The 26,563-nt window shown below is 37.2% G+C and overlaps 1 protein-coding gene and 2 non-coding genes across 3 annotated transcripts in view; 1 reads left to right on the top strand and 2 right to left on the bottom strand.

Annotated features, from left to right (window-relative positions):
* LOC130963026 (2-oxoglutarate-dependent dioxygenase DAO-like) overlaps positions 1-3,417 on the top strand; it is a 45,598-nt gene extending 42,181 nt beyond the window's left edge. The window contains 3 exon segments of the mRNA XM_057889176.1: positions 859-1,059; positions 1,172-1,292; positions 3,169-3,417. Coding sequence (XP_057745159.1) covers positions 859-1,059; positions 1,172-1,292; positions 3,169-3,417 — 571 coding nt within the window.
* Positions 3,418-15,491: 12,074 nt separating this feature from the next.
* LOC130963765 (small nucleolar RNA R71) lies at positions 15,492-15,599 on the bottom strand. Its single transcript, XR_009079884.1, has one exon. It is a non-coding gene; the product is annotated as a small nucleolar RNA R71 (small nucleolar RNA).
* Positions 15,600-22,654: 7,055 nt separating this feature from the next.
* On the bottom strand, positions 22,655-22,762 carry LOC130964875 (small nucleolar RNA R71). The gene has a single exon (XR_009080942.1). It is a non-coding gene; the product is annotated as a small nucleolar RNA R71 (small nucleolar RNA).
* Between the last annotated feature and the right edge of the window lie 3,801 nt (positions 22,763-26,563).

Genomic DNA, 26,563 nt, shown 5'->3' with positions numbered 1-26,563 from the left:
ATTAGTTTATATATATATATATATATATATATATATATATATATATATATAATTATAATTATATTAGTGTCTAATTTTAATGATTGATTTTGGTGTATGAATAATATTTTTGTAATTTTATTTAAGTAAAAATTTCTTAAACAAAATGACATAAAAGATCTTTGCATTGGTAGTTGCCTCTTTCACACTTTATAATAAGGTTGTGACTAGAGGTGGCAAGTGGGGAAGCGCGCTCCGCCAGAAGTCCGCCTAGAATTCCACCCTGCCCCGCCTAACTGCGGGATGGCAGGTTGAACCCGCCAAAAATCCTTTTTTTTTTTACTATTAACTATTAAATAATATATATAATTTCACAACTGTATTAATAAATTTATAATTTCTAAAGACATAAAAAAAATTATATTTTTTATATTCACAAACATTAAAATCTTTGTAATTATAAATATCTAATAAACATAATTATAAACCAAGTTTTCATCCAAAATATAATTATAAATATTATCTCCAAAACAAAATAAATATAATCCAAAACATAATTATAAATATTGTCTCTTAAGCAACATAAACATAATCTAAAACACTCAATTTTCATCTTCATACTCTTGTAAGTTAGGTTGGAGAAAGTTGGATTTTGGCAAAAAAATTAAAAAAATATCCCCTTGCCAAAAAAAACTAATCCCGACAGAGAAGCCCGTTCTGTCCCACCAAAGTCCGTAGTTTAAGCAGTGTAGGTTAGACGGGCTCTTACTTTTTGGTGGTCCCAACTTTTTAGTCTGACCTATCTTTTTTAGCGAGTTAGACAAACCAACCTGACATATTTAAGCCCGTTTCTCACCCTAGTTGTGACTTTGTTTCACATAACGAATATAGCCAAACTATTCATGAAGTGGCAGCAAGTGTATCACAAAAAATGGCGGAGTCTTTTAGGCGTAGTGACTAGTGACTAGTGAGTACTGATTTTAAGGATTGGCCATTCATATTTAGAAGTATCACATATAGCTTCAACCCAGAAAACATAGGCTCTACAGGGGCACCAATACATACGGATACAGGCTTCATTACCTTACTTTTTTTTTTTTTCCAATGGATTGGACAACCCTCAATTCTAGGTTACACACTCTGACACCCACTCACTCACTAGGATTTGAACCTTACTTCAAGGTAGGATTTGAACCTTACTTCAAGATGATGAAAATGTTGGAGGCCTTGAAATGATGGACCACTCTAGCTCATTTAAACCAGTCCCTCCCCTACCTGGATCATTCCTTTGCATTATTGGTGATGTTGGACATGTATGCGTTATTTCAATACTCTCTAATTGGGCTAAAAACGTTTTGGAATCAAATTAATTTCTCTATTATTAAACAACTATTGATTTAATCGTGAGACTTAATCCAAATAGTAATTATTTGAGTTGCTTAAATGTTATATTATAAGTTTAATCTTTAAGAGCATTTTTAATGCTATTTTTAATTAAGTTCCGTTTTTATTATGGGTCCTACAAAATAACACATTAGATTTATGGAATCATATATAATACATAATAATTTTAAAAAAAATGAGATGTATTATTTCCATATTTGACCTCAATTTAATTAAAATTTTATATTATTTTTAATTATTTTATTAAGATAATTATACAAGTTGATAAAATTTTATTAGTTTGATATTAAAATAAAATCAATTTTATTTTATTTATCAATTCTAATACAAAATTTAATTTCAAATTAGTTTACTTCTTAAAAATATAAAAAATAATATTCTAAAAATACTCCATTAAATTATTTTTTAGAAACGAACTTGTATGTAATAGAATTCACAGCCAAGCTTATACCAAGTGAAAAATGAATTTTGAGATTGCTAGTTTTATTTGTCTAACCCACCACCACTCTTAGTGGGAGTTCCAATATACCATTCACAGTTTATACCACACTGCAAGTGTTTGGTTTTTTTTTTTTATTTTGAGAATGTCCTTTTTTATTTATAACCATTTGCTGAAAGACCTATCGTCACTTAATAATTATTTGAAAATTTTTAATCAATTTTAAATTATCTAAATAATTAGTCTAAACAATTTATGTATCAATTACTTGAACTATTAGAAATAGATTAAAAATTTTTTATTTGTAGAGAGACACTTTATTATCGTTTGATCATACAGTTAGGTTTTGTTTGGAGTTAGGAAATAAAATAAGAAAAAAGAAAATAGAAGGAATAGTAGAGTTATTTGTATGTTGTTTGTATAAAGAGAAAATAGATAAAAAGAAAATAGAGAGATTTTTTTTTTTTTGTTTGGATAGAAAGAAAAATGAGAAGAAAGAAAATCATAATAGTATAAAATTACATTAACATCTTTATCTATATTATATGTAAATTATAATTTATTAATAATAAGAAATAAATGTGTAATTTTATTCGTATTTGTCACAATTCTCATCATTTTCATTTCATTTGTGGGGAGAAAATATTTTAATGGACTCCACACTATTTTTTTTCCTTCCACTCTATTTTTTCTTCTCATCCAAACAACAAAAAACCTACTTTTCATCCTTTTTTTCTTTTTCTATTTTCTTTCCCTTCAAATTTTCTCAATCTAAACAATGTGTTAGAGATCAAAAAGGTATTTATTCAATTTTTTTTATCTATCATTAGTACATCGATCATTATTAATGGGTGAAAACTCAGAAACAGTCAACTTCACATGAACTTGACTGCACCTGAATTTCTACCTTATTAATGATATTAGATAATGTATTTGTCAAATCATGAGCAACCTCCTTTCATCATCAATCATCATTTGCATCATAATTTAGAAAGAGAGGTGGTAGACAACAAAATATAAACACCGTGGTATAATGCAATGATGCACATTATTAATGCATCACAAACAATCATCATCATTCATATCATTCATAGTTTGTTAGCATTCTTTATAAAACAAGGTGGTGTTCTAAAACATCAAAAGTCATTATTCCATGACTTGGCCAAAAATCTCATGACAAAATTATTTTATACTTGAGATAAATTATGTTGCAATAAATAATATTTAAAATTTTAATTTAAATATCAATTATTTTAGTGCCAATTTAAGTATCTATGCACTTTAAGTATTAATTTGTAAGGTATTAAATTTTATTTAACATCTTATTAAAATGTATCTTTGTATAGGTATGGAGCAATGGAAGATTTCACAATGTGAAACACTATGTATCATGCAAGGAACTAGCAACTACACATTTCTGTCTCAGTGTGTTTATGTTATCACAAAGGGATGGTAAGGTTGATACTCCACTGGAGCTAGTGGACCTTAATCACCGACGTTTCTATCGCCCATTCAACTATAAAGAGATGAGGGCCTTTCGAATTAGCAAAGAGAAGACAAACTGTGAATTTCTCGACCAATTTTGCAGTGTTTAGTAATGTGTGTAGCACATATGTGGTCTAGTTAATATTATTCAATAAAGTTCTTCAAGTAATTTGATGCATTGAGGGTTTGTGCATGGAATTGTGAATTTATTATCGAGATGGCTTGTTTTAGATTGAGTAACCTGAGCACGCTGCACGTTGTTCGAAAAAATATGGGTAGAAGATAATAAGTTGAATATTGTGTTTCAAACTAAAAATATATCACTTTCTTTAGAGTGATATTCGCTTCCATATCTAGTTGTTTGTGGATTAATAGCGATACTTTTATCAGATATAATTGTATATCTCACTCTTTTTAAAATGTTGTATAATGGGGTATTTATGTTTCATAAGAAAATTATATGATCTCTTACAAGTGGTTCTCAAACTTAAGAGACACATTAGTTCTAAAAAGTGTCTCTTCGTTAGAGAAACATTCTCTCTATGTAATAATTATATACAATAATATTATTTATATATATTCTTGCTGTTAAGGGATTTGTCCAAAGTATAGCTCGTCGCAGAAAAGAGATGTTGTCCTGTCTTCTCCACGGATGAATTATACGCTGGACTCCAAAAAAGAGGGGTGAACATAAATCGGATAATATCCACATATCCGCAATATTTATTGGTATCCAATACATAAATTGCGGATATTATCCGATTCGCAATGTCATCAGATCGGATAAGATCCAATCCGCACCCTAATAAGATCGGATTGTGGATACCACACCTGATCCGTGGATCTGATCCGCAGATCTGTAAATCCGCAATAAATAATAAATAAATAAATAGTATAGGTAAGTGATAGAAAACCCTAATCCTAAATTCTTCTCTTCTCCCATTCAACGCCGCTTTCTTCCATTCACCCAACCTAGCCAATCTCTATGTCTTCTCACCTTTAGGTATCATTCATTGACCACCACCGGCGTCCATCTCCCTTCTCACACGCCATCATCGTTTTGTGCTGTCTGGTGTCCTCGGCTACACTAAAGATTTTTCTCATTCATTATGGTTTACAGATTCAATGCACTCGCCGCCTTGTTCCTTGCTGAGCTTCTCTGTTCTCGCCGGTTTCCTGCTTTTCCAATCTTTCCAGTATTCCTTGCCTCTATTCGTGTTCCTAGCTCTGGTTGCCTCTATTCTAAACTTTTTCTTTGATATGGCGATTTTACACTATTACGTGTTCCGATCTCCCAGCCTCGCACCTGGTTTTGCCTAGTTCTGCACTTCTGTTAGAGATTTTGTGTGCTTTGATTTGGTTACCTGGAATTTTTTTTAATTTTTATTCTAAGTTGTTGTTGTTGTTGTTATGACTTTAGTTTTGAGTTACTGCTAAATTAAATTATTGTTAGCATTGCTAAATTATTAAATTATTTTTTAATTATTGATTTTAATTTTCTGAGATAATATCTCTGAAGTGATATAATGCTCTTATTTTACTTCACGAAGATCTATTTATTCACTGGCACTGATTATATTATTTCCTTCTGATATTGACCAAAAGAATTGGGTTAGTTTGATGTTTGTTATCCGTGTTCAGTTCCTTTGATAAGTTAATTATTTATGCTTTTTATTATATAATAGTAATTTGATTTTAATAGAAATAAGCATTTTAAATTATTTTTTTCAGATATATCCGATATCTGATCCGATCCAATCTGCAAATGTGTGGATTGGATCAGATCGGATCTGAGAAAAAAATGCGGCTATTGTATCCGATCTGATCCGATCCGATGAGTTTAGTGCGGATCAGATCGAGATTTTTCCCATATTCGATCCAATCTGATCCCTGTGCAGCCTTACCAAAAAACACCAAATGGGTGGATACCTGTAAAAAGTACTCAAATGATCAAGTCAGTAATAATTCAAAGAAGAAAGTGAGAGTAACTTAAGTTAGTCTTAGATTTTCACCTCCCTTTTACCTTAACCTAGTGTTATCTTATATAGATTGAAAAGAGACTAAGCATTTTGAATATACACGATTAGTGAATCAAAATTTACGGTTGCAGTGAGAATCACAATGTGGTTACCGTGATATTCTCAACATCTATTTTGACTATTTCGTTGGGTTTTTGGTGATGACATATGATGAAGTCATCATGTCGTTGTGTTGAGTGTTATCATGTTTTTTAGTTATGGGCTGAGTTATAACTTCTTTGGGCCGAGGTATAGGTTTCATTCACTGAGTTATAGGTAATGGATCAAGACTTGTTCTCCGAGTAATAGGTGGTAGTTACCGAGTAATACAGAATGGACCAGATTGTAACAACCGAGTTATAGATATAACGGCCGAGTTATGTGTTGGTAATTTATGAGTCATGAAAATCTTAACGTTCTTTTGACCTAATCTCCGTATTATAGTTTATAGATGCGGAGTTATAGTAACTAGATCACAGCCCCCAAGCTTAATCTATTTATTTTTAAGAAAAGCAGGTTGAGCTTTCTTGAAAATCAAGTTATAACTTAGCAGGATATAGAAGATATGCAGTTGTGTTATAATTTATAGATGTGAGGATTAGCCCCTAAGATCAACTTGATAATCTTGAAGATAAAATTGGGTAAGCTTGCCATTGGAAAAGGTGTTTCTTATATTAGTATATTTTTGAACGAGCTTATAGTTGATTGTTTGTTGGACAGATGCCAACTTATAGGTGTCAGTTTGCATTGATTGATTCTGACTTATAATTATCGATTTCTTTGAAGTGATTCCGACTTATAAGTGTCGGTTTGTTTGGATGATTTTGACTTGTAGTTGCCGGTTTGTTGGATTGAGTCCGACTTATAATTGTCAGTTTATTTTTGTTTGCCAACTTTAATATTGGTTTGTTGTAATATGTATAGTGTGTAAGAAAAATAGTTGTCGAACTAAAGGAATTAATAAAAATAAAGGTTTATAAAGTTAAAAATAATGTACTATTTATTGAGGATTACCCTCTTAACATAGAAGGGTACATGATGAAATGCCTTGTTAAAACACCTCCAAATAAAACCCGGTGTGAAAAAAAGTTATGAGTGGAAAAAAGAATACATCTTCGAGTCCTAATTTATAACTTAGCTATGGTATAGGATTAGAGAAGTTGCATTCCATGTACTAGATAGTTGTTTGCCTAGTAGATTTTGAAGGGTATAAGTCCCTTGGTGATCACTTTGTTGATTCAAAAAGGTCCTTTTGGTCGTCTTCTTTTAATTGAGTTGGTTTGTTGACCGCTAAGCTTGTCCAAGTTCTTCTATTTCCATCTATCCAACTACTTTTTCTTAGAATGCTACTAAAGTTTTTGGCTTGGTGACAATAATAGTCTCGTGAAACTTGTTAAGGCGAAGACTACCCTTAAGGGCATGGAGGTGGACGTCAGAGATGAGGTTTGGCGATCTCCATTGCTATCTTATCGAATCTCATCATATAGTCATGGAGACTTTCATATTGACCTTGTTTGATTGTGCCAAGGTAGTTGGAATTATGGACATAAATCTTGGATGCTGTATAATTGTTGGTGAAGAGGTCGGCTAGTTCCTGAAAAGTGAATATAAAACCTGCAGGCAAAGATGAAAACCAGGATAAAGCAGCACCATCTAAAAATGTGGGAAAAGAACGACATAATATTGGGTCAAAAGCATCATTAAGAAACATCATTGAGTGAAACTTAATGACATGTATGTTCGGGTCGCCCATCCCTTCGTATGGCTTTAGGGTGGTTGGTAGAGTGAAGCTTTTCAACATCTGAAACTTCATGATTTTCTCGGAAAAAGGGTTTGTACGTCTTTTCAGCGTCTTTGAAGGTGTGACTTGACACATGTTCATCATCGTTATGAGCATCCTTCCAATCTTTGTTGCTATTTGGGTTCTATTGTTGTTGTGTTAATAACTCGGCCTGAGTTGGTGGAGGAGGAGGTGGAGTTTGCTCATCAGGTATCATCGATATCCTACAAAAAAGAGGAATAACAAGTGAAAAAAATGTGGGGTAACGTTAAGGTCGGCTCCATGGTGGGTGCTAAATATTCTTGTTGTTAAGGAATCTGTCTGAGGTATAGCTCATTGCAGAAGGGAGATGTTGTCTTATTTTCTCCACGAACGAGTTATATGTTGGACTCCAAAGAACACCAAACAGGGTGGGTACCTGCAAAAGATATCAAGTCAGTAATAATTCAAAGAACAAGTGAGAATGTCTTAAGTAAGTCTTAGATTTTTACCTCTCTTTTACCTTGACCTAATATTACCTTATATAGAATGAAATGAAAAGAGACTAAGCATTTTGAATATACTCAGTTCGCAAATTATAAGCTACGTTTTTTGTGAGAATCACATTGTGGTTACTGTGATATTCTTAGCATATGTTTTGACTATTTTATTGAGTTGTTGGTGATGATGTATGATGAAGTCATCATGCCATTGTGATGAGTGTTATCATGTGTTTGAGTTATGGGTCGAGTTATAACTTCTTTAGGCTAAGGTATAGGTTTCATTAGCCAAGTTATAGGTAATGGATCAAGACTTGTTCTCTGAGTAATAGGTGATAGTTACTGAGTAATATGGAATGGACGAGATTATAATGACCGAGTTATAGATATAATGACCGAGTTATGTGTTGATAATTTGTGAGTCATGAAATCCTAATGATCTTTTGACCTAATCTCTGAATTATAGCTTGTAGACGTGAAGTTTAGTAACTAGATCACAGCCCCCAAGCTTAACCTGTTTATTTTTAAGAAAAGCAGGTTGAGCTTTTTTGAAAATTGAGTTATAACTTGGCAGGATATAGAAGAGATGCAGTTGTGTTATAATTCATAGATATAAGGATTAATCTCCAAGATCAACTTGATAATCTTGAAAGTAAAATTGCGTAAGCTTGTTATCGGGAAAGGTGTTGCTTATATCAGTATATTTTTAATCGAGCTTATAGTTGATTGTTTGTTAGAATGACGCCGACTTATAGGTGTCGGTTTGTTTTAACTGATTCTGACCTATAATTATTAGTTTGTTTGAAGTGATTCTGACTTATAGGTGTTGGTTTGTTTGGATGATTTTGGCTTATAGTTGCCGGTTTATTAGGTTGTGTCCAACTTATAACTATCGGTTTGTTTTTGTATGCCAACTTTAATGTTGGTTTGTTATAATATGTGTAGTGTGTAAGAAAATAGTTATCGAACTAAATGCATGAATAAAAATAAAGAATGATGAAGTTACAAATAATGTATTATTTATTAAGGATTATCCTCATAACATAGAAGGTAGAAGATGAAGTGCCTCGTAAAAACCCCTCCAAACAAACCCGGTGTGGGAAAAATCACATAAATGGGAAAAGAGTACATCTTCGAGGCTTGATTTATAAATTAGATGTGGTATAGCTTTAGAGAAGTTGCATTCCATGTACTAGATAGTTCTTTTTCTAGTAGTTTTTATGGGTATAATTCCCTTGCGAATCACTTTGCTGATTCAAAAAGGTCCTTCTAGTCGTTTTCTTTGATTGAGTTGGTTTATTAATCCGTTGAGCTTGTCTAAGTTCATTTACTTCCATCTATCCAACTTTTTTTTCTCAAAATTCTGCTAAAGTCTTCGGCTTGGTTACAATAATAGTCTTGTGGAACTTGCTAAGATGAAGACCACTCTTAAGGGCATGGAGGTGGACATTGGGGTTGAGGTTGGAGATCTCCATTGCTATCTTATTTAACCTCATCATGTAGTCACAAAGACTTTCATGTTGACCTTGTTTGATTGTGCGGTAGTTGGAATCATGGACATAGATCTTGGATGTTGCAAAATTATTGGTGAAGAGGTCAACCAGTTCCTAAAAAGTGGATATAGAACTTGCAGGTAAAGATGAAAACCTGAGTAAAGCAGCACCATCTAAAAATATGGGAAAAGAACGAAATAATATTGGGTCAGAAGTATCATTAAGAGACATCATTAAGTGGAATTTAGTGACATGTATGTTCGGGTCCCCAATCCCCTCGTATGGCTTCAGGGTGGTTGGTAGGATGAAGTTGTTCAACATCTAAAACTGCATGATTTCCTTAGAAAAAGAGTTTGTACATCTTTTCAGTGTCTTTGAAGGTGTGACTTCTACCAGAATATGAGTTTTTGACACATGTTCGTCATCATGATGAGCATCCTTGCAATCTTTCTCGCTATTTGGGTTCTTTTGTTGTTGTGTTAACAACTCGGTTATCCTCTGGACCTCGACCTTAAGCACAGTGTTCTTAGGTAATAACTCGGCTTGAGTTGGTAAAGGAGGTGGAGTTTGCTCATTTGCCATTATCAAGATCCTAGAAAAAAGAGGAATAACAAGTGAGAAAAAAATGTGGGGTAATGTTAAGGTTGGTCCCACGGTGGGTACTAAATGTTCTTGCTGTTAAGTGATCTGTCCGAGGTATAGCTCATTGCAGAAGGGAGATGTTGTCTTTTCTTCTCCACGGATGAGTTATATGCCATAATCCAAAGAACACCAGATGGGGTGGGTGATGAGCGGATAATTTATACGCTTTTTGACATTATTTTTAGGTAGTTTTTAGTATGTTTTAGTTACTTTTTATTATATTTTTATTAGTTTTTATCCAAAAATCACATTTCTGGACTTTACTATGAGTTTGTGTATTTTTCTATAATTTAAGGTATTTTCTGGCTGAAGTTGAGGGACCTGAGCAAAAATCTGATTCAGAGACTGAGAAAGGACTGCAGATACTGTTGGATTCTGACCTCCCTATACTCAAATGCATTTTTCTGGAGTTACAGAAATCCAATTGGCACGTTCTCAATTGGGATGGAAAGCTAACATCTTCGGCTTTCCAGAAATCTATAATAGTTTATACTTTTCTCGAGATTTGATGGACCAAACTGGCGTTCAAACGCCAACCAGAGACCATTTTCATGGCGTAAAACGCCAGAACTGGCACCAGAACTGGAGTTAAACGCCCAAACTGGCATCTAAGCTGGCGTTTAACTCTAGAAAAGGCCTATGCACGTGTAAAGCTCAATGCTCAGCCCAAGCACACACCAAGTGAGCCCCGGAAGTGGATTTCTGCATTATTTGAACTTAGTTACTTATTTTCTGTAATCCTTAGTAACTAGTTTAGTATAAATAGAACTTTTTTACTATTGTATTCGAATCTTATGCCATTTTTCACATTTGGGGAGGCTGGCCATTTGGCCATGCCTAGACCTTTTTCTCTTATGTATTTTTCAATGGTGGAGTTTCTACACCTCATAGATTAAGGTGCAGAGCTCTACTGTTCTTCATGAATTAATGCAAGTACTATTGTTTTTCTTTTAATTTACGCTTACTTCTTCTCCAAGATATACTCTCATACTTAATTCAGTTAAGTCAGAATGAAGGGGTGATCCGTGACAATCACCCACTATCTTTGTTACTCGCTTAGCCAAGATCCGCGTGCCTGACAACCACAAGCGGTCTACATGATGTTCAACGTAGTCATTGGACGACAGCCAGAGTATAGTCTCTTGGGTCTCTGATCCACAGATTTGACTTGCCTCTCCTAACAACAGACCATTCGAATTCGTGAGATTGGAACCTTCGTGGTAGAAGCTAGAACCAATTGGCAGCATTCCCGAGATCTGGAAAGTCTAAACCTTGTCTGTGGTATTCCAAGTAGGATCTGGGACGGGATGACTGTGACGAGCTTCAAACTCACGAATGTTGGGCGCAGTGATAGTGTGCAAAAGGATAGAGAGATCCTATTCTGACACAAGTGAGAATCGATAAATGATTAGCCGTGTGGTAGCTGTGCCTGGTATTTTTCATCCGAGACGACAGATCCAACAGTTGATTAGCCGTACAGAAATCGTACCTGGAACATTTTCACTGAGAGGACGGATGGTAGCCATTGACAACGGTGATCCACCAACATACAGCTTGCCATGAAAGGGAGATGCATGATTGGATGAAGACAATAGGAAAGCAGAGGCTCAGAAGCAACAAAGCATCTCCAAACGCTTATCTGACATTCCTACCAATGAATTACATAAGTATCTTTATTTTAATTTACATTTTATTTATCTTTCAATTATCAAAACTCTTAACCAATTGAATCCGCCTGACTAAGATTTATAGGATGACCATAGCTTGCTTCAAGCCGAGAATCTCCGTGGGATCGACCCTTACTCGTGTAAGGTTTTATTACTTGGATGACCCAGTGCACTTGCTAGTTAGTTGTTGATGAGCGGATAATTTATATACTTTTTGGCATTGTTTTTAGTATGTTTTTTATATGATCTAGTTAGTTTCTAGTATATTTTTATTAGTTTTTAGCTAAAATTCACTTTTCTGGACTTTACTATGAGTTTGTGTGTTTTTCTGTGATTTCAGGTATTTTCTGGCTGAAATTGAGGGACCTGAGCAAAAATCTGATTCAGAGACTGAAAAGGACTGCAGATGCTGTTGGATTCTGACCTCCCTGCACTCGAAGTAGATTTTCTGGAGCTACAGAAGCCCAATCGGCGCGCTCTCAACGGCGTTGGAAAGTAGACATCCTGGGCTTTCCAGCAATATATGATAGTCCATACTTTGCCCAAGATTTGATGGCCCAAACCGGCGTTCAAAGTCACTCTCAGGAATCCCAGCGTTAAACGCTGGAACTGGCACCCAAATGGGAGTTAAACGCCCAAACTGGCATAAAAGCTGGCGTTTAACTCCAAGAAGAGTCTCTACACGAAAATGCTTCATTGATCAGCCCAAGCACACACCAAGTGGGCCCGAAAGTGGATTTTTATGTCATTTACTCATCTATGTAAACCTTAGGCTACTAGTTTTCTATAAGTAGGACCTTTTGCTATTGTATTTTCATCTTTGGATTAATTTTAGATCCTTTGATCATCTTTGGACATCTAGTTCTTAGATCATTGGGAGGCTGGCCTCACGGCCATGCCTAGACCTTGTTCTTATGTATTTTCAACGGTGGAGTTTCTACACACCATAGATTAAGGTGTGGAGCTCTGCTGTACCTCGAGTATTAATGCAATTACTATTGTTCTTCTATTCAATTCCGCTTGTTCTTATTCCAAGATATTCATTCGCACTCAAGAACTTGATGAATGTGATGATTATGTGACACTCATCATCATTCTCACTTATGAACAAGGTGACTGACAACCACTTCTGTTCTACAAGCAACCAAGGCTCTAGTGAATATCTCTTGGATTCCTGATTGCACGATGCATGGTTGATCGCCTGACAACCGAGTGCTCGCCTGACAAACGAGCCAACCATTCCGTGAGATCAGAGTCTTCGTGGTATAGACAAGAACTGATGGCAGCATTTAAGAGAATCCGGAAGGTCTAACCTTGTCTGTGGTATTCTGAGTAGGATTCAATGACTGAATGACTGTGACGTGCTTCAAACTCCTAGCAGGCGGGGCGTTAGTGACAGACGCAAAAGTATCGATGGATATTATTCCGGCCTGACCGAGAACCGACAGCTGAATTCCGCGTGCTGTGACAGAGCATATGCAATCGTTTTCACTGAGAGGATGGGAGGTAGCCATTGACAACGGTGAAACCCTACACGAGCTTGCCATGGAAAGGAGTAAGAAGGATTGGATGAAGACAGTAGGAAAGCAGAGAGACGAAAGGGAAGGCATCTTCATGCGCTTATCTGAAGTTCCTACCAATGAATTACATAAGTATCTCTATCTTTATCTTTTATGTTATTTTCGTTCATCACCATATACATTTGAGTTTGCCTGACTAAGATTTACAGGATGACCATAGCTTGCTTCATACTAACAATCTCCGTGGGATCGACCCTTACTCACGTAAGGTATTACTTGGACGACCCAGTGCACTTGCTGGTTAGTTGTGCGAAGTTGTGTAATGCCATGGAATTGAGCTACCAAGTTTTTGGAGTTCATGACCGGGGATTATGAGAGTTGTGAAAAGTATTGTTCACAATTTCGCGCACCAGTTGTACCGGAGTTGTGAAAAGTGTGATTACAATTTTGTGCACCACATTTTTGGCGCCGTTACCGGGGATTGTTCGAGTTTGGACAACTGACGGTTTATCTTGCTGCTTAGATTAGGTAACCTTCTTTCTTGTTTCAACCTTTATTTTCTTTTCAAAAAGGTTTTTTAAAAATTTTTTTAATAAAATCATAAAACTAAAAAAAAATTGTGTTTCTTGTTTGAGTCTAGTGTCAAATTTTAAGTTTGGTGTCAACTGCATGTTTTTAATTTTTCTTAGATTTTCGAAAATTCATGCATTGTGTTCTTCTTTGATCTCCAAGTTGTTCTTGATGATTTTCCTTGTTTGATCTTCAATTTTTCTTGTTTTGTATCTTTTCTTGTTATTCTTGTGCATTTCCGAATTGTTAGTGTCCCTAGTACAAAAGTTCTTAAGTTTGGTGTTTTGCATGTCTTTCTTTTCTTAAAAATTTTCAAAAATATGTTCTTGATGTTCAACATGATCTTCAAAGTGTTCTTGGTGTTCATCTTGACATTCAAAGTGTTCTTGCATGCATTATTTGTTTTGATCTTAAATTTTTATGTTTTGTTTCATTTTGTTGTTTTTATCTCTCCTCATTAAAAATTTAAAAGTCAAAAAATTTTTCGAAATTTTGAGTTGACCTGATAAAAAATTTTTAAAATTTAGTTGTTTCTTGTTAGTCAAGTCAAAATTTCAATTTAAAAACTTTATCTTTTCAAATCTTTTTCAAAATCAATTCTTTTTCATTCTTTTTATGATTTTCGAATTTCATTCTTAAAATTTTTCAAAATCTTTTTCATTCTTCTTTTAATGTTTTTGAAAATTTTAAATCTAAAATTTTCAAAATCTTTTTCTTAATTTTATTTCATATTTTCGAAAATCCTTGCTAACAATTAATGTTTGATTCAAAAAATTTCAAGTTTGTTACTTTCTTGTTAAGAAAGGTTCAATCTTTGAATTCTGAAATCATATCTTTTAGTTTCTTGTTAGTCAAGTCATCAACTTTAATTTTAAAAATAAAATCTTTTTAATTTCTTTTTCAATTCTTTTTCAAAATAAATTTCAATCATATCTTTTTAAAATTTTAATTTCAAAATCTTTTTCTAACTTCTTATCTTTTCAAAATTTATTTTCAAATCTTTTTCAACTAACTACTTGACTTGTTTGTTTAATTTTAAAAAGTTTACTATTTTTTGTCTTTTTCAAAACCACCTAACTATTTTTCCACTTCTAATTTTCGAAAATCACTAACCACTTTTTCAAAAATCTTTTTAATTAACTAATTGCTTTAGTTTTTAATTTTTTTTGTATTTCTTTCTCAAATTTTTGAAACTAACTTAATTAATTAAATAAAAATAAAAATATTTTTCTTTTCCCTCTTCTTAAAATTCGAATACTCTCTCTCATCTCTTTCTGTTTATTTTTTTTATTTACTAACATTTCTCTTCTATTCCTCTTATAATTCGAACCCTCTCCCTCTCTCTATGTTCAAATTCTTCTTATTCTCTCTCTACCTCATTCTTCTGTTCTTCTTTTCCTCTGACACATAAAGAAATCTCTATACTGTGACATAGAGGATTCCTCTTCTCTCTTTGTTCTCTTCTTTTAAATATGAGCAAGAACATGGATAAAGACATTCTTGTTGAAGCTGATCCTGAACCTGAAAGGAATCTGAAGAGGAAGCTAAGAGAAGCTAAAGCACAACACTCCGGAGAGGACCTTATAGCAAATTTCGAAAAAGAGACAGACATGGCAGCCGAACTTGAGAACAATAGTGGAGATGCAAGGAAGATGCTTGGTGACTTTACAGCACCAACTTCTAACTTCTATCGAAGAAGCATCTCAATTCCTGTAATTGGAGCAAACAACTTTGAGCTTAAGCCTCAATTAGTTTCTCTAATGCAGTAGAATTGCAAGTTTCATAGACTTCCATTGGAAGATCCTCATTAGTTCTTAGCTGAATTCTTGCAAATCTGTGACACTGTTATGACCAATGGGGTTGATCCTGAGGTCTACAGACTTATGCTTTTTCCCTTTTTCGTAAGAGACAGAGCTAGGATATGGTTGGACTCACAACCTAGGGAAAGCCTGAACTCTTGGAAAAAGTTGGTCAATGCTTTCTTGGCCAAATTCTTTCCACCTCAAAAGATGAGCAAGCTTAGAGTGAAAGTCCAAACCTTCAGACAGAAGGAAGGTGAATCCCTCTATGAAGCTTGGGAAAGATACAAGCAATTGATCAAAAGGTGTCCTTCTGACATGCTTTCAGAATGGAGCATCTTATGTATATTCTATGATGGTCTGTCTGAATTGTCCAAGATGTCATTGGACCACTCTGCTGGTGGATCTCTTCATCTAAAGAAAACCTCTACAGAAGCCCAGGAACTCATTGAGAAGATTGCAAATAATCAGTTCATGTACACTTCTGAAAGAAATCCTGTGAATAATGGGATGACTCAGAAGAAAGAAGTTCTTGAGATTGATACTCTGAATGCCATATTGGCTCAGAACAAAATATTAACTCAGCAAGTCAATATGATTTCTTAGAATCTGACTGGATTGCAAGTTGCATCCGGCAGTACTAAAGAAGCCTCCTCTGAAGGAGAAGCTTATGACCTTGAGAATCCTACAATGGAAGAGGTGAATTACATGGGAAAATCCTATGGAAACACCTATAATCCTTCATGGAGAAATCATCCAAATTTCTTATGGAAGGATCAATAGAAGCCTCAACAAGGCTTCAATAATAATAATGGTGGGAGAAATAGGTTTGAAAATAGCAAGCCTTTTCCATCATCTTCTCAGCAACAGACAGAGAATTCTGAGCAGAGCCTCTCTTGCTTAGCAACCATAGTCTCTGATCTATCTAAGACCATGATGAGCGGATATTTTATACGCTTTTTGGGGGTAATTTCATGTAGATTTTAGCATGTTTTAATTAGTTTTTAGTTAAATATTATTAGTTTTTAAGCAAAAATCATATTTCTGGACTTTACTATGAGTTTGTGTGTTTTTCTGTGATTTCAGGTATTTTCTGACTGAAATTGAGGGAGCTGAGCAAAAATCTGACTTAGGCTGAAAAAGGACTGCTGATGCTGTTGGATCCTGACCTCCCTGCACTCGAAATGGATTTTCTGGAGCTACAGGAGTCCAATTGACGCGCTCTCAACGGCGTTGGAAAGTAGACATCCAGGGCTTTCCAGCAATATATAATAGTCCATACTTTGCGCGAAGATAGACGACGTAACTTGGCGTTGAACGCCAAGTACATGCTGCTGTCTGGAGTTAAACGCCAGAAAAACGTCATGATCCGGAGTTGAACGCCCAAAACACGTCATAACCTGGAGTTTAACGCCAAGAAAGGCCTCTACTCGTGGATAGCTTTAGTCTCAGCCCCAGCACACACCAAGTGGGCCCCAGAAGTGGATTTCTGCACCAATTATCTTAGTTTATTCATTTTCTGTAAACCTAGGTTACTAGTTTACTATTTAAACAACTTTTACAGACATTTCTTGTACCTCATGACATTTTCAGATCTGAATTACATACTTTTGACGGCATGAGTCTCTAAACTCCATTGTTGGGGGTGAGGAGCTCTGCAGCGTCTCGATGATTTAATACAATTCCTTTGTTTTCCATTCAAACACGCTTGTTCTTATCTAAGATGTTTATTCGCGCTTAATTGTGAAGAAGGTGATGATCCGTGACACTCATCACCTTCCTCAATCCATGAACGTGTGCCTGACAACCACCTCCGTTCTACATCAGACTGAATGAATATCTCTTAGATTCCCCAACAGAATCTTCGTGGTATAAGCTAGATAGATGGCGGCATTCATGAGAATCCGGAAAGTCTAAACCCTGTCTGTGGTATTCCGAGTAGGATTCCGGGATTGAATGACTGTGACGTGCTTCAAACTCCTGAGGGCTGGGCGTTAGTGACAGACGCAAAAGAATCAAGGGATTCTATTCTAACCTGATTGAGAACCGACAGATGATTAGCCGTGCTGTGACAGAGCATAGGAACGTTTTCACTGAGAGGATGGGAGGTAGCCATTGACAACGGTGACACCCTACATAGAGCTTGCCATGGAAGGACCTTGCGTGTGGGAAGAGGATCTCAAGGAAAAGTAGAAATTCAAAGGACAAAGCATCTCCAAGACTCCAACATGTTTCTCATTACTGCACAACAAGTAACGCTATTATTCTCCTTTACTTTTATAATCAAATATAGTAATTTCACTTTTAATCCTATTGACATCCTGACTAAGATTAATAAAATAAATATTGATTGCTTCAAACCAATAATCTCTGTGGATTCGACCCTTACTCACGTAAGGTATTACTTGGACGACCCAGTACACTTGCTGGTTAGTTGAACGGAGTTGTGAATTCAACCAGTGCCATAATAAGGATTTTGAATGAACAAGAGTCACAATAGTTTTTGTGTACATGCCCAAGAGCCAATATTGTTGATCACAATTTCGTCCACCAGACCACTCTCAGTTTTATGACTGAAACAAGGTCCTCCATAAAAAATTTGGAGGCACAAGTGGGTCAGCTAAGTAAAAGAGTTACTGAAATCCCTCAGAGTACTTTCTCAAGCAATACAGAAGAGAATCCAAAGAGAGAGTGCAAGGCCATCAATATATCCAAAGTGTCCGAACCTATAGAGGAGGAAGAGGCAGTGATTTCCAGTGAGGAAGACCTCAATGGACGTCCACTGACCACTAAGGAGTTTCCTAATGAGGAACCAAAGGAATCTAAGGCTCATACAGAGACCATAGCGATTCCACTGAACTTACTATTGCCATTCATGAGCTCTGATAAGTATTCTTCCTCTGAAGAGGATGAAGATATTGTTGAAGAGCAAGTTGCTCAGTGATGAGCGAATAATTTGTACGCTTTTTGGCATTGTTTTTAGTAATGATTTTAGTATATTTGGTTTAGTTTTTAGTATATTTTTATTAGTTTTTAGTTAAAATTCACTTTTCTGGACTTTACTATGAGTTTGTGTGTTTTTCTGTGATTTCAGGTATTTTCTGGCTGAAATTGAGGGACCTGAGCAAAAATCTGATTCAGAGACTGAAAAGGACTGCAGATGCTGTTGGATTCTGACCTCCCTGCACTCGAAGTGGATTTTCTGGAGCTACAGAAGCCCAATTGGCGCGCTCTCAACGGCGTTGGAAAGTAGACATTCTGGGCTTTCCAGCAATATATGATAGTCCATACTTTGCCCAAGATTTGATGGCCCAAACCGGCATTCAAAGTCACCCTCAGAAATCCCAGCGTTAAACGCCGGAACTGGCACCAAAATGGGAGTTAAACGCCCAAACTGGCATAAAAGCTGGCGTTTAACTCCAAGAAGAGTCTCTACACGAAATTGCTTCATTGCTCAGCCCAAGCACACACCAAGTGGGCCCGGAAGTGGATTTTTATGTCATTTACTCATCTCTGTACACCCTAGGCTACTAGTTTTCTATAAGTAGGACCTTTTACTATTGTATTGAGATATCTGGGTAGCTATCTTCATTTTATGCTATCTTAGATCATTGGGAGGCTGGCCATTCGGCCATGCCTAGACCTTGTTCTTATGTATTTTCAACGGTGGAGTTTCTACACACCATAGATTAAGGTGTGGAGCTCTGCTGTACCTTGAGTATTAATGCAATTACTATTGTTCTTCTATTCAATTCCGCTTGTTCTTGTTCTAAGATATTCATTTGCACCCAAGAACATGATGAATGTGATGATTATGTGACACTCATCATCATTCTAACTTATGAACAAGTGACTGACAACCACTCTGTTCTACAAGCAAACAAGGCTCTAATGTTTATCTCTTGGATTCCTGATACACGATGCATGGTTGATCGCCTGACAACCGAGTGCTCGCCTGACAAACGAGCCAGCCATTCCGTGAGATCAGAGTCTTCGTGGTATAGGCAAGAACTGATGGTGGCATTCAAGAGAATCCAGAAGGTCTAACCTTGTTTGTGGTATTCTGAGTAGGATTCAATGATTGAATGACTGTGACGTGCTTCAAACTCCTGAAGGCAGGGCGTTAGTGACAGACGCAAAAGAATCACTGGATTCTATTCTGGCCTGATTGAGAACCGACAGATGGATAGCCGTGCCGTGACAGGGTGCGTTGAACATTTCCACTGAGAGGATGGGAGGTAGCCACTAACAACGGTGAAACCCTTGCATAAGCTTGCCATGGAAAGGAGTAAGAAGGATTGGATGAAGACAGTAGGAAAGCAGAGAGACGGAAGGGAAGGCATCTTCATACGCTTATCTGAAGTTCCTACCAATGAATTACATAAGTACCTCTATCCTTATCTTTATGCTTTATTCGTATATCACTATACCCATTTGAGTCTGCCTGACTAAGATTTACAAGGTGACCATAGCTTGCTTCATACCAACAATCTCCGTGGGATCGACCCTTACTCGCGTAAGGTTTATTACTTGGACGACCCAGTGCACTTGCTGGTTAGTTGTGCAAAGTTGTGTTTATGCCATGGTATTGAGCACCAAGTTTTTGGGGCCATTACTAGGGATTATTTGAGTTGTGAAAAGTAGTGATCACAATTTCGCACACCACTCAGTATCTAGGAGCAATCATGAAGCTGAATGCCAAGTTATTTGGGAATGATACTTGGGAGGATGAACCTTCATTGCTCAACAAGGAACTGAATGCCTTAGTTCAGCAGAAATTACCTCAGAAGAAACCGGATCCCAGAAGGTTGTTAATACCTTGTACCATAGGCATCATGACCTTTGAGAAGGCTTTGTGTGACTTGGGGTCAGGTATAAACCTCATGCCACTCTCTGTAATGGAGAAACTAGGGATCATTGAGGTACAAGCTGCAAAAATCTCACTAGAGATGGCAGACAAATCAATAAAACAGGCTTCTGGACTTGTAGATGATGTTTTAGTGAAGGTTGAAGGACTTTACATCCCTGCTCACTTCATAATCCTACACACTGGGAAGGAGGAGGACGAATCCATCATCCTTGGAAGACCCTTCCTAGCCACAGCAGGGGCTGTGATTGATGTGGACAGAGGAGAGTTAGTCCTTCAATTGAATGAGGACTACCTTGTGTTTAAGGCTCAAGGATCTTCTTTTGTAAACATGGAGAAGAAGCATGAAAAGCTTCATCCAATTCTCTCCATGCAGAGTCAAGCAGAGCCCCTACATTCAAACTCTAGGTTTGGTGTTGGGAGGCCACAATCATGCTCTGAGTATCTGTGAAGCTCTGTAAGAGCTTACTGTTAAGCTATTGACATTAAAGAAGCGCTTATTGGGAAGCAACCCAATATTATTTATCTATGTTAATTACTTTTTCATTTCATTTTCCATTGTTAGTTTATGTTTTCTTTAGGTTGATGATCATGTGGAGTCACAAAAACAACTGCAGAATTAAAGCAAAATAAAAAACAACATAAAAAATAGCACACCCTGGAGGACAGGCTTACTGGCATTTAAACGCCAGTAAGGATAGCAGAATGGGCGTCTAACGCCCAGTTTGACAGCATTCTGGGCGTTAAACACCAGAATTGGAAGACAGATTGGCGTTTAATGCCAGAAAAGGGTGTTTGGCAAACGCCAGTAAGGATAACAAAATGAGCGTTCAACGCCCAGTCTAGCAGCATTCTGGGCGTTAAACGCCAGCATTGCAATGATTCCTGGAATCCAAATTAAGAATTCTGAAACTTTTATTTTCTAATTCCATATAATTTTCGAAAAAAAACACAAAAAAAAAAAATTTTCAAAATCATAAAAACCAAAAATATTTTATGTTTCTTGTTTGAGTCTAGTGTCTAAATTTAAGTTTGGTGTCTTGCATGTATTGTTTATTTGATCTTGGTTCTATTTTCAAGTCAATAGTACAGGGAACTGAAGATTCAGAACATGCAGCAGAGGAATTGCACAGAAAAAGCTGGGCGTTCAAAACGCCCAGTGAAGAAGGACAGACTGGCGTTTAAACGCCAGCCAGGGTGCCTGGTTGGGCGTTTAACGCCCAAAAAGGTAGTGCATTGGGCGTTAAACGCCAGAATGTGCACCATTCTGGGCGTTTAACGCCAGGATGGCACAAGGGGGAGGATTTTTGTTTTCAAACCAATTTTTTTTTCAAGTTTTCAAAGTTTTTCAATATCAAATCTTTTTCAAATCATATCTTTTCAATCAAATGTTTTCAAAATCAATTTCTTTCCTTTTTTTTTAGATACTTGCTAAGAATTAATGATTTGATTGAACATTTCAAGTATGTTGCCTTTTCTGTTGAAAAAGGTTTAATGTTTGAATCATATCTTTTCTTGTTAGGCAAGTCATTAATTTTTTTTAATCAAATCTTTTTAAAATTGTTTTCAAATCATATCTTCTCAATCACATATTTTTAAAATCAATCATATCTTCTTAACCTCATCTTTTTCAAAATAGTTTTCAATCAACTCTTTTTGACTTCTAATTTCAAAATCTTTTTTCAAAACTCACTTGATTCTTTTTCCACTTTGAGTTTTCGAAAATTATCAATCAATTTTTCAAAATGATTTTAAAAACTTCTTAATTAATTTTCGAAAATTCTCTTCCCCTCTCCTCACATCCTTCTATTCATGGAGTACCACTCCTCCTCAATGCACAATTCGAACTCTATCTGATTAAGTTCGAATTCTTCTACCTCTTTCTTCTATTATTCTGTTCCTCTGACACCTCAAGGAATCTCTATACTGTGACATAGAGGATTCCACATTTTCTTGTTCTCTTCTCTTTCATATGAGCAGGAACAAAGACAAAGGCATTCTTGTTGAAGCTGACCCTGAACCTGAAAGGACCTTGAAGCGAAAGCTAAAAGAAGCTAAGGCACAACTCTCTACAGAGGACCTAACAGAAATCTTCAAAGAAGAAGACATGGCAGCCGAAAACAACAATAATGCAAACAATGCAAGGAAGGTGCTGGGTGACTTTACTGCACCTACTCCCGACTTTTATGGGAGAAGCATCTCTATCCCTGCCATTGGAGCAAACAACTTTGAGCTTAAGCCTCAATTAGTTTCTCTAATGCAACAGAATTGCAAGTTCCATGGACTTCCATTGGAAGATCCTCATCAGTTTTTGGCTGAGTTCTTGCAAATCTGTGATACTGTCAAGACTAATGGGGTTGACCCTGAGGTCTACAGACTGATGCTATTCCCTTTTGCTGTAAGAGACAGAGCTAGGACATGGTTGGACTCACAACCTAAAGAAAGCCTGGACTCATGGGAAAAGCTAGTCAATGCCTTCTTGGCAAAGTTCTTTCCACCTCAAAAATTGAGTAAGCTTAGAGTGGAAGTCCAAACCTTCAGACAGAAGGATGGAGAATCCCTCTATGAAGCTTGGGAAAGATACAAACAATTGATCAGAAAATGTCCTTCTGACATGCTTTCTGAATGGAGCATCATAGGTATTTTCTATGATGGTCTCTCTGAACTGTCCAAGATGTCTTTGGATAGCTCTGCTGGAGGATCTCTTCATCTGAAGAAGACGCCTGCAGAAGCTCAAGAACTAATTGAAATGGTTGCAAATAACCAATTCATGTACACTTCTGAAAGGAATCCTGTGAACAATGGGACAAATCAGAAGAAAGGAGTTCTTGAGATTGATACTCTGAATGCCATTTTGGCTCAGAACAAGATATTGACTCAACAAGTCAATTTGATTTCTCAAAGTCTGTCTGGAATGCAAAATGCACCAAGCAGTACTAAGGATGCTTCATCTGAAGAAAAAGCCTATGATCCTGAGAACCCTTCAATGGAAGAGGTGAATTACCTAGGAGAACCCTACGGAAACACCTATAATTCTTCATGGAGAAATCACCCAAATTTCTCATGGAAGGATCAACAGAGACCTCAACAAGGTTTCAACAACAATATTGGTGGAAGAAATAGGTTTAGCAATGGCAAGCCTTTTCCATCATCTTCTCAGCAACAGACAGAGAATTCTAAGCAGAACCCCTCTGACTTAGCAACCATGGTCTCTGATCTAATCAAAACCACTCAAAGTTTCATGACTGAAACAAGGTCCTCCATTAGGAATTTGGAGGCACAAGTGGGACAGCTGAGCAAGAGAATTACTGAACTCCCTCCTAGTACTCTCCCAAGCAACACAGAAGAAAATCCAAAAGGAGAGTGCAAGGCCATCAACATGGCCGAATTTTGGGAGGGAGGAGAGGCAGTGAACGCCACTGAGGAAGACCTCAATGGACGTGCACTAGCCTCCACTGAGTTCCCCAATGAGGAACCATGGGAATCTGAGGCTCAAAATGAGACCATAGAGATTCTATTGGACTTACTTCTGCCTTTCATGAGCTCTGATGAGTATTCCTCCTCTGAAGAGGATGAGTATGTCACTGAAGAGCAAGTTGCTAAATACCTTGGAGCAATCATGAAGCTAAATGACAAGTTATTTGGAAATGAGACTTAGGAGAATGAACCCCCTTTGCTCACCAAAGAACTGGATGACTTGTCTAGGCAGAAATTACCTCAAAAGAGACAAGATCCTGGGAAGTTTTCAATACCTTGTACCATAGGCACCATGACCTTCAAGAAGGCTCTATGTGACTTAGGGTCAAGTGTAAACCTCATGCCTCTCTCTGTAATGGAGAAGCTAGGGATCTTTGAGGTACAAGCTGCAAGAATCTCACTAGAGATGGCAGACAATTCAAGAAAACAAGCTCATGGACTTGTAGAGGATGTTTTGGTGAAGATTGAAAACCATTACATCCCTGCTGATTTCATAGTCCTAGAGACTGGGAAGTGCATGGATGAAACCATCATCCTTGGCAGACCCTTCCTAGCCACAGCAAAGGCTGTGATTGATGTTGATAGAGGCGAACTGATCATTCAAGTGAATGAAGAATCCTTTGTGTTTAAGGCTCAAGGATATCCCTCTGTCACCATGGAGAGGAAGCATGAAGAGCTTCTCTCAAATCAGAGTCAAACAGAGCCCCCACAGTCAAACTCTAAGTTTGGTGTTGGGAGGCCACAACCAAACTCTAAGTTTGGTGTTGAACCCCCACATTCAAACTCTAAGTTTGGTGTTGGGAGGTTCCAACATTGCTCTGAGAAAATGTGAGGCTCCATGAGAGCCCTCTGTCAAGCTACTGACATTAAAGAAGCGCTTGTTGGGAGGCAACCCAATGTTATATTTTGCATATTTTCCTTTGTTATTTTATTTTATTTTGTAGGTTGATGATCATGAGAAGTCACAAAATCAATTGAAAAAACAAAAACAGAATGAAAAACAGGAAGAAAAATAGCACCCTGGAGGAAGAACCTACTGGCGTTTAAACGCCAGTAAGGTTAGCAGATGGGCGTTTAACGCCCAGTCTGGCACCATTCTGGGCGTTTAACGCCAGAAATGGGCACTAGACTGGCGTTAAACGCCAGGAAAGGGCAAGAACCTGGCGTTAAACGCCAGGAAAGGGCAAGAACCTGGCGTTAAACGCCAGAAATGGGCACCAGTCCAGCGTTTAACGCCAGAATTGGCTCAAAACGTGATTTTGCATGCCATTTGGTGCAGGGATGACTTTTCCTTGACACCACAGGATCTGTGGACCCCACAGGATCCCCACCAACCCCACCACTCTCTCTCTTCTTCACCCATTCACCAATCACCTCAACACCTCTTCCCCAAAAACCCTTCACCTATCAAATCTCATCTTCCTCTTCACCACTCACATCCATCCTTCATAAAACCCCACCTACCTCACCATTCAAATTCAAACCACTTTCCCTCCCAAAACCTACCCTCACTTGACCGAACCTTACCCTTCCCCCTCCCCTATATATACCCTTCTTCACCCCTTCAGTTTCACACAACCTAAACACCACTTCTCCCCCTCTTTGGCCGAACACAAAAGCCATTCCCTTCTTCCTCATTTCTTCTTCTTCTACTCTCTTCTTTCTTCTTTTGCTCGAGGACGAGCAAACCTTTTAAGTTTGGTGTGGTAAAAGCGTTGCTTTTTCATTTTTCCATAACCATTTATGGCATCCAAGGCCGGAGAAACCTCTAGAAAGAGGAAAGGGAAGGCAAAAGCTTCCACCTCCGAGTCATGGGAGATGGAGAGATTCATCTCAAGGGTGCATCAAGACCACTTCTATGAAGTTGTGGCCTTGAAGAAGGTGATCCCCGAGGTCCCTTTTTCACTCAAAAAGGGTGAATATCCGGAGATCCGACATGAGATCCGAAGAAGAGGTTGGGAAGTTCTTACCAACCCCATTCAACAAGTCGGAATCTTGATGGTTCAAGAGTTCTATGCCAATGCATGGATCACCAAGAACCATGATCAAAGTGTGAACCCGAATCCAAAAGAATTATCTCACTATGGTTCGGGGGAAATACTTGGATTTTAGTCCGGAAAGTGTAAGGTTGGCATTCAATTTGCCCATGATGCAAGGAGATGAACACCCTTACACTAGAAGGGTCAACTTTGATCAAAGGTTGGACCAAGTCCTCATAGACATTTGTGAAGAGGGCGCCCAATGGAAGAGAGATTCAAGAGGAAAGCCGGTTCAATTGAGAAGGCATGACCTCAAACCCGTGGCTAGAGGATGGTTGGAGTTTATCCAACGCTCAGTTATTCCCACTAGCAACCGGTCCGAAGTTACTCTAGACCGGGCCATCATGATTCATAGCATCATGATTGGAGAAGAAGTGGAAGTTCATGAGGTTATAGCCCAAGAACTCTATAAGGTGGCAGACAAGTCCTCTACCTTAGCAAGATTAGCCTTTCCTCATCTCATTTGTCACCTCTGTTATTCTGTTGGAGTTGACATAGAGGGAGACATCCCCATTGATGAGGATAAGCCCATCACTAAGAAAAGGATGGAGCACACAAGAGACCCCTCTCATCATGAGATCCCTGAGATGCCTCAAGGGATGCACTTTCCTCCACAAAACTATTGGGAGCAACTAAACACCTCCCTAGGAGAATTGAGTTCCAACATGGGACAACTAAGGGTGGAGCATCAAGAACACTCCATCATTCTCCATGAAATTAGAGAAGATCAAAGAATCATGAGAGAGGAGCAACAAAGACAAGGAAGAGATATTGAGGAGCTCAAGCACTCCATAGGATCTTCAAGAAGAAGAACAAGCCGCCATCACTGAGGTGGACCCGTTCTTTAATCTCCTTGTTCTTTATTTTCCTGTTTTCGAAAATTAATGCTTATGTTTGTCCTTGTT

The sequence above is a fragment of the Arachis stenosperma genome, chromosome 2 (assembly GCF_014773155.1).
Source record: "Arachis stenosperma cultivar V10309 chromosome 2, arast.V10309.gnm1.PFL2, whole genome shotgun sequence".
Classification (NCBI taxonomy): Eukaryota; Viridiplantae; Streptophyta; class Magnoliopsida; order Fabales; family Fabaceae; genus Arachis; species Arachis stenosperma.
Note: the sequence above shows the minus strand (reverse complement) of the source record. Positions and strands in the feature narration are given on the sequence as shown.